The 8,882-nt window shown below is 31.8% G+C and overlaps 1 protein-coding gene across 1 annotated transcript; it reads left to right on the top strand.

Moving 5' to 3' along the window:
• The first annotated feature begins 5,047 nt into the window (after positions 1-5,047).
• LOC111716430 (uncharacterized) lies at positions 5,048-7,160 on the top strand. Its single transcript, XM_023491886.1, has 5 exons — positions 5,048-5,109; positions 5,202-5,349; positions 5,660-5,756; positions 6,891-6,929; positions 7,045-7,160. The coding sequence occupies exons 1-5, from the start codon at positions 5,048-5,050 to the stop codon at positions 7,116-7,118; spliced, it is 420 nt and encodes a 139-aa protein (XP_023347654.1). The 3' UTR covers positions 7,119-7,160.
• The last annotated feature ends 1,722 nt before the right edge of the window (positions 7,161-8,882 follow it).

The following is an 8,882-nucleotide window of genomic DNA, read 5'->3' as shown; positions in this document are numbered from 1 at the left end:
TGTACTATACCACTAGCTTGTACTATACCACTAGCTTGTACTATACCACTAGCTGGGAAACCTTGCTTTGCTGAAGTTTTCCTATAAAAGTCGATCCACTCAACAGAGAATTAATAAACCGGGTTAAGATCATTTCCGTGATTCTACCGAGTTCCCCAAATTTGAGGCAAATCGGTCGAGGGGTTCCTGAGTTATGGTCGAACATCCAAACAAACAAAAAAACAAAGATGATTATATTTATAGATACAACATTCTGAAACTCAATATATTCTAGTATTCTATGTTTGTTTAAAAATGTTTAAGCAATTTTACTAAAATTCAAAACGATAAAAACCAAATTTAGAGCAAATGATTTTTGATTAAAAACAGTGTTTCTTTTTGTCTATTCATTAACCGTTAAATTAATGTGATTACAAAAATAAATTATTCATTATAGATATCCCCCCCNGCAGACTACCACTATGATGGATGTGGCCAAAGGCTTGAACAACAAAATTCTTTTTTCTAAAGCAATAAAGGATTCAAAAATTTATCATTTTCAAAATTGTAATTCTTTGGATGCACTCTAATTCTAAAATAAATCCTCCATTTCTGTACAGCTATGTTGATATGAGGCATAAACACCAACTCAGAAAAGGTAATTCATACCTAGTGCCTGGGAACGGCATTTCCGATTCACAACAGTTCCCTTAAATAGGGCTGGGCATGTTCCAACTTTTTCTAGTCGTTCTGTTAACGGTATGTTCCAACCATTAAAAAAATAAAATTTCAAGTATCCGTTAATTTTAGTTATAAAGTTAAGAACAGCAATATAGTTTTAAAAATATGATTGATGAAACGATAATCATAAAATACCCTTATGTCTTGCTGTTTCCAAACCGTAGTCTGCGTTTTTTAAGAATTTAAAATTGCCAGAGATATATATATATGTAAAGTCGCCTGATTAATTGTGAATTTATTTCGGGTCTCTCTGATTATGACTGTTTATACTATTATTCAAGATACTAGTTATAAGATAATTAATACTAGATCATTTTTATTAAGTAAAAACTGCATTGGTCTCAAACACCGAAGATTGTGGGTTCGAATCCTTTCTTGCACCCCTTATTAGCAACTATAGCTGTCTAATCGAGGCAGGTCCAGGTCCCAAAAATCTATAACTGTGTGCGTCGTAATGCGTACTTTTTAGGAAAAGATAATAAACTAATGACAATATATGAATATTCGTGATTGGGTTCGATGTATGACACTTTATAGAATGACTAATTTTGTGATCTTTTTCCCCTTCTATAGCCAAATAATTTAGATAAATACATGGTGTCCCAATAAACATGGGAATTCAGTGACGAATTCTATATCGTCTTTTTAAATAATTCTTTGATTTAGTTTAGTGATACCTACTGAGAAAGCTGTAGTCTGTAAGAGTTTCGTCTGCTATGTTCACATTTTGTTTGTTTATGTTTTGACTGCATACGGTTGTACTTAGTAAAACAAGAAAATTGCAGTATACAAACAGAGTAAACTTGTCCGTCTTCACTGTTCATCTTGTAGAGACATTATAGACACATCTTTACCCTTTTCATAAAATAAACTCTAGCAGACATAATAATATGGCTTTTGAAATTAGGTATTACATTGCTAATTCATAACAAAGACGATATCGAATTCGTCCCTGAATTTCCATGTTTTTTTTGGACACCCTGTATGATGATCTATAAAGTACTATTGGAGAAAATTATCCAGAGAATCGTATAATTGAATTGATTGTCAATGATACGATACAAAAAAAGTAAAAGAAAAAGGTCGAAGCAGAATAAAATCATATTTCTGAAGAAGGAATTGCAATGCTGAAAGGAAATGTAAAGGAAAAATTAAATGGGGTATAGACTGAAACCTGATATTCTCAGGAGTTGAACGATACCTATAAGACATCTATCTGATGTTCCTATCTCGAGAAATTGACACAAAACTGTGTCAAAATTATACCATACCATATATTGTAAGATATACGTCCGTATCATGTGACCAGAACTCCCTCCAATGGCAGTGCAGTATACTGGTCATGTGATGCAGACGGAGACATATGACAATAATACTGCACTGTCGTAAATAAATGATTTTAACTCTACTGATGTTTCTATTGTATTAGTAATATTTTATGATAAATATATGCTTTATTAGAGAGTACGCTAAGATTCCTAATGAGAGAGTGAACGGAGCGTATGTCATATATTTTCTATTATTATTTAGTTTACCCCATCAGTAAAATGTTCATTCCAGCTTTATTAATGTTGTAAAACGGCCGGACATGTTGAACGAAAAAATATTTACTAAAGAAATTAATAGACGCGTTGTGCATGAAACTACTAATGGTTTTCATTATTTAACATGACTAGAGTTTATCAATGATACAAAATCTACTTATTTTCAAATCAAATCTAGACTAATTGTATGCTGAGAACGACGTTGTTGTCACCTGTACCTAAGTTTAGTAATGAAAGTCGTGCCGGTACAAAGTTTTTGTTTCAATTGTCATGACGGTACAGAATAAATCTCAGAAGTTGTGTACAGTACGAGGCAGACCGAATGCTTAGTGGAGGGTGTTAAAGATGGGTTTCATGGTAAAAAAAAATTAACAACATTTTTGTATTAGAAAAATTAAAAAAATGTGATTTTTTTTAATTATTGATCAAAAGTAAATCAGATTTCAAAGTTACATCATTAACACTGAGAAATGCAAATTATTAATTTTTTTTGCTTTAGAAAGGTCATGAATAAACGTGTACTGTACAAGTTTACATGTAGTTATGTGCTGTACACAATTTATCTGCAGAATAATCAGAAAACTAATTGACTCGGTGAGAACCAATATTCAGGGTTTGCTCTCCGGTTACACTCATGTCTATTCATATACAATGAAAACCAAAAAACTTTGGAACAGAAAAACGACATTTTAGCAATACTTGTATTAGATAATGTTAGAAAGCAAATAGTTTTATTATTAAGTTATTAAATTGTTTTCTGAAAAAAGGTTTTCGTAAAATAAAGTCCTAAATTTTGGCACTAAAAAGTCCGCAGGAAAAAAGTCATTGAAATAAAAAACTTTGAAAATAAAGTCCTACCATTTGGAGACTTTATTCTATAGGGCTTTATTTGGGATTCCATGAGTGTGATTTTCTAAAAAAACGTCCCCGGAAAACATTCCTCTCATATTGGAAAATGCATGGGAACAAAGGATGTTTACAACCATTAAAAAAAAGAACTTGAACTATTAAAAAACACCCCTGGCAAATGCAGAAGAAAAGTTTTTTTTTCATGAAAATGTTAAATGCACTTATTTAGTCAAATTGTTCTCTTTACATCTCTCAATTGCTGTGTCTCAAGTTCATTGGACAATTTAAATTCATAATTTTAGTCTAAAAGTCTTATTCGTCCTATTCCTATTCCAGAGTTTTCTGGTGCTCACTGTATATAAATAAATATATATTTATATAATTTTTATTTTTTGTCGAATCATAACTTTTTTTCCTGAATTTTTTATTTGGAAACTCAGAAGAACTATTGGAATGTTCTTATAACGGTTTGAAAAGTCTAAATTGAAAGGGTTGACTTTTTAAGGGAAACTTAGGTTCTAGCAAGGTGGTTCCACCATTTGAGATAAATCAGTCCAGGTTCTTTTTTTATGATATGACATACAAATATACACTTAGACATCTATAAACAGAGATTGATAATATATATTTATATTTATCAAATATTCTCTGTTGACATGTTTATTTGACTCATCATAACTTTAGAAGTCATACAATTTTGAATGATGAACTGAGTAGATTTAATAAACGAGCTTTTGAGGGGCAAGGCCTTTTCGCCCCCCCCCCCATTTGCCATCTATTTTCATGGTTTTAATAATCTCCTAGCTTGGATGATGAGCCCTGAAAACCAATTTAAACCAAAAGATTATTTCTAAATAAGAATTTATTGTTTACGATACCTATCCAATATTTTCTAGTATTTATAACCTAGAGTAGTGAGTAAGCATCCTACCATTTACCAGTATTCTTCGATACCTCTATACCTACACATCAATCCTACATATATATTACATATATACTATGCGCTCTTTTTTTGTGGTAATTTTTTTACTATATTGATACTTTAAGTTTTTAACTGCAATCATTTTCTTCTTAAATTATGGAGAAATGCAGGCTAATATTTCGCCGTTTTTCCCATCTTTAAAAATTTAATAATTTTGCGGCAAAATTATTGGAGGTTCTTCAAAAATTTGGGCCCGATCAAATCAGCTGTTTACGTTAAACTAAAAATTACATAACACAGCCAGACCAATGAAATAAATATTCGAATACTAGTACGAATTACTTTTAGATTTTTTCTTTTAAAATAAGCTTTCCTTCCAAAGTTTCTTTAAAAATTATCCTGCAGAAGGCTAAACAAACACAATTAATTTGGATTTACAAGAAAATTAAAAAGAATGTCTAAGACGAACAATACACCTTCAAGACAAGATCAAATACTTGGGTAACTATCCAAATATTTTTTTAGAAAATTAAAATCTTATAACCCAATATAAAGGGTTACCCACAAAGAATGAGACTTCAGAGACGACTGTACAGACTTTATATTGTCTATTTCCTTATACTTAGGATTCTCTGCACCTGTAAATTGTTTTTTCGTTGACATGTCAATAAATAGGCCATTAAAAGACAATATTAAAGGAAGAATGCTTAATTTATGAGTTTCAGGTCGTCTTTACGGTCTCATCTTTAGTGGATAACCCTGTAGATAAAAGTTAGAGAGACTGTAGATGTAATTCTAAGTGATCCTCCATTCATAGAGTGGATACAAGTCCGATTTACAACGATACCAGGAAAAAACATTTGTCTATGCTAAATTGACTGACATATACTGTTGTTTCTGAGAACAATATTCAATTTCGGTTTCTCCACAGTTAAGTGAGCTGAAACAAGGATCAAACATTAAGAAACGTGTTCTGTAGAAAAACGACTATATATACAGAACACGTTTCTTAATGTTTGGTCCTTGTTTTCCTCGAAGTGAGTCGGTTCTTACTTCTTATACTAACATCTTAAGGTAAAAAGATTAAAAATTCAGTGTTCTAAACAAAGCATACATGACTTTTCATAATCAAAATATGTTTAATAAAAAAATAAATGTGTGTTTAGTCCCCTAAGCCCTGAGCTGCATAGCTTCGGGACGGATGAGTATGAAACTGAAAACTCAGAGAGGAATGATTTAGATCAAGATAAAATTGAGCATGATGCATCTACTATCAGAGATCACAGTTCGGAACATTCTATTCTATTAACTCAGGTTTTTATCGTAAACATTTTAAATTTTTTTATAGTATCGGGATATTCAAAAATTATTATGCACTTAATGTTTAGATTCCTTTAACTTCCGGGAACTTTTGGGTTTCTAGAGTTAAGCTTCATATTCATAATCTTATTTTGATATCTTTTGCTGAAACTTTTGAATTAAATAGTTTAGCTAACGTTAACTGTAGATGATATGGTTTCAAGGTGATTAAAAAAAAGTTTGATGTGAATATAATACAGGATTATTTTGTTTAAGTAAATTTCAACGTCATTTAAAGTATCTGCATACTACACGTTAATTACAGGAAAATGAAGAACGGGAAAATAACAATGTTCCAGGATCGAATGCGGAACCTTTGTGTTTTCCTATTTTTAGCTGGACTCTAATATCAGTTGGCATAGGTTAGATACAGTGCATGAAAAAAACTGTGAGATGATTGTCATCTTGGTGATTTCTTTTAACCCTAAACAGGCGTTTGGCGCCCCCCTAGTAGTTTTTTGTCATAGCACTTTTTTTTAATTATAGGGTATGGTAAAGGGCGGAAAAAAGTCTGGTCTGTGAAAAAAATCGAAAATAGCCCATAATTTTTTTGTGACTTAAGCTACAGATCTAGCAATTATATTTTAAAAAACCCTTAAAAAATGCATGGAGAAAGATGTGTTACGCTTTAATATTTGTTTAATACAAAAAATATGTTTTTTTTCTTCACTTTTTTGACCCATTTTAGGCATTTTTTTCAACCCTTCCTAGCAACCAAAATATTAAAGTTATTGGTCTAATTTTTTCTATGAGCTGGCCTTGAAAAGTTGGTCTAAGGCCTTTTTTCTAGGGGGGGGGGGCCAAACTTTCCACCAAGACAATACATAGATTCAGACCCCCCCAGCCTTTATAGGGTTAAATTATGAAACTTCGCTAGAAGTTTTGTAATTGTTTCTACTGGTATATTGGGACACGTGTAAATATAATCGGTTACAATTTAAAAAAAGACTTATGGTCATGTTAAAAGAAAGAAGCACTGAGTAGACATTAGATATTTCTGAAAGTTAGTCATAAAATATTTAGTCAGTCTCAACTTTAGAGTGACGCAATTTAACAACTCACTTATACTTTTTTATACCTTTGTACGCTCCTGTTTTTAGCTTAAATTTACTAATGAGCGTCGCATATCATATTAGATTATCTCAAAGCTTTAACGCCAAAATAAACATATAATACCTGTAAACCCTAGCATTTTCTGCAAGAAACTTTTTATATTTGCCTTATTCAATTTTTCAAATGATTCATGATTCTAAAATTTTCTGCTTATAGTCCAGAAAATCGTAATTTAGACCTATTGACGATCTAATACCCTGTATGTAAAATCGGTTTACCAATTTCAATGGACTATATTAAATATTAAAAGGCAATATTTAATAGAACTTATTAAGAATTTAAAAAAAATCAAGGATATGTTTCAAAATAAATACAAACATTTTCTTGAATTTTTTAACCAATATTTTAACTGGGTTCCAGATCATTAAAGTGGTATTTTCTAGGTATGCTAATGGTAATACTCCTACTTTTTGTGCAGCTTGGTAAGAAATGATTTTTTTTTGGATAAGATTGAAAATAAAAAATAATTAGTTTTAAAGATCGATGGTAAAAAATCCCTTAAAGATATTAACAATTCTAGATTTTGATATTTTTTAGCCCTCGCTGTTGGGAGAGAGATACATCAACAAACATCGCAACTATTTTCTTCTTGTGATATCCCTAATCAATAGTTTGAAATATAGATATATAAATAAATTTTATAACATTTGTTTTGTGGGACACCCTGCAGTTTGAAAAGTGTTAAATACTATTGCAATATTCCCATCGTTTGCAGGAAATGCACAAGTCATTTTCTATAAAAACCAAAAATGAAAATAATGAATTTTCGAATAGATGAATACGGATAACTCATGATCTCTTCATTAATCCTTGATCAGACGAAGCCTTCAAGAGTATCGTTGTGAATATGACTTGTTCCTTTAAAAATTTGAAATTACGCCTCTGTCCCTTTTAGTGCAGATTAAATCAACACAAAGCAGCTTGAAAAAACAAATGGCCCTATTCCTAAATATTGGGCCTTAAATCAATATTGTATTGAATGTCGTCTTGATTTTTTCAGTTATTACGGCCGGCCACAAGCATAAGAGGAAAATTTCTTTTATAGTTGTATTTCAGAATGTCAAAATATTGTGTTGTAAATCCCTTGATAGAGCAGATCGATATACCAACGCTAATTAAATCCACGGAATCGCATATAGTATTAAAATGCTTGCTTGCTTAAAAGCATTGCAAATTTCTATGATGGTTTGTTCGGAATCGGATAACCTTGAATTCCCATTTGTTTTAAATCATGCAAATGTCAATTAAACTTAATCGCGATCATATTTATGTATTGTTTATTTAATTGTGTTTATAAATTTCCATCGGATGTAACAATGTACTAGGTCGCAAAGGTGTACAGTGATAACCAGAAAACTATGAATAGGAAGATGTCTTTTAAACTAAAGTTTTGACTTTAAAAAGGGTCAATGATCATAAGACACAGCAGTTGTGTGGTGTCAACAGACCTATTTCACTTTATAAGAGATTTATTGAGAATCTAGTAACATTATTTGCTTTGTAACACAAACAACATCAAATACACTTATAAGTATTGCTTTAAAGTTGTCTTCCTATTTCAGAGTTTTCTGACTTATAAAACTTCTTCATTTACCAAACTTTTTCTGAAAGGAAAAATGTAGTTGTACAAGTAATTTCAAGTGTCTCTCCATTTTAAAATTAATTGTGGCATTTAGCTGTGTTTATCAAGAATGAATGAGCTACAGGGTGTCCCAGTAAACAGAATGAATGAGCTACAGGGTGTCCCAGTAAACAGAATGAATGAGCTACAGTGTGTCCCAGTAAACATAATGAATGAGCTACAGGGTGTCCCAGTAAACAGAATGAATGAGTTACAGGGTGTCCTAGTAAACAGAATGAATGAGCTACAGTGTGTCCCAGTAAACATAATGAATGAGCTACAGGGTGTCCTAGTAAACATAATGAATGAGCTACAGGGTGTCCCAATAAAAAGAATGAATGAGCTACAGGGTGTCCCAATAAACAGAATGAATGAGCTACAGGGTGTCCCAATAAAAAGAATGAATAAGCTACAGGGTGTCCAAATAAACATAATGAATGAGCTACAGAGTGTCCCAATAAACAGAATGTATGAGCTACAGCTGGTGTCCCGATAAACAGAATGAATGAGCTACAGGGTGTCCCAAAAAACAGAATGAATGAGGTACAGTGTGTCCCAGTATAAATAATGAATGAGCTACAGGGTGTCCCAATAAACAGAATGAATGAGCTACAGGGTGTCCCAATAAACAGGATGAAACTTATCTCCTCAAAGGCATATCGACCTTGTTCATGAATTGGGGCCATAAATGCACCTATATCGACCTTGTTCATGAATTGGGGCCATGAATGCACCTATAGTGTTCTGTTAATGG

Source organism: Eurytemora carolleeae, unplaced genomic scaffold (genome assembly GCF_000591075.1).
Source record: "Eurytemora carolleeae unplaced genomic scaffold, Eaff_2.0 scaffold2061, whole genome shotgun sequence".
Lineage (NCBI taxonomy): Eukaryota > Metazoa > Arthropoda > Copepoda > Calanoida > Temoridae > Eurytemora > Eurytemora carolleeae.
The sequence above is the reverse complement of the archived record's forward strand: the minus strand, read 5'-3'. Positions and strand labels throughout refer to the sequence as shown.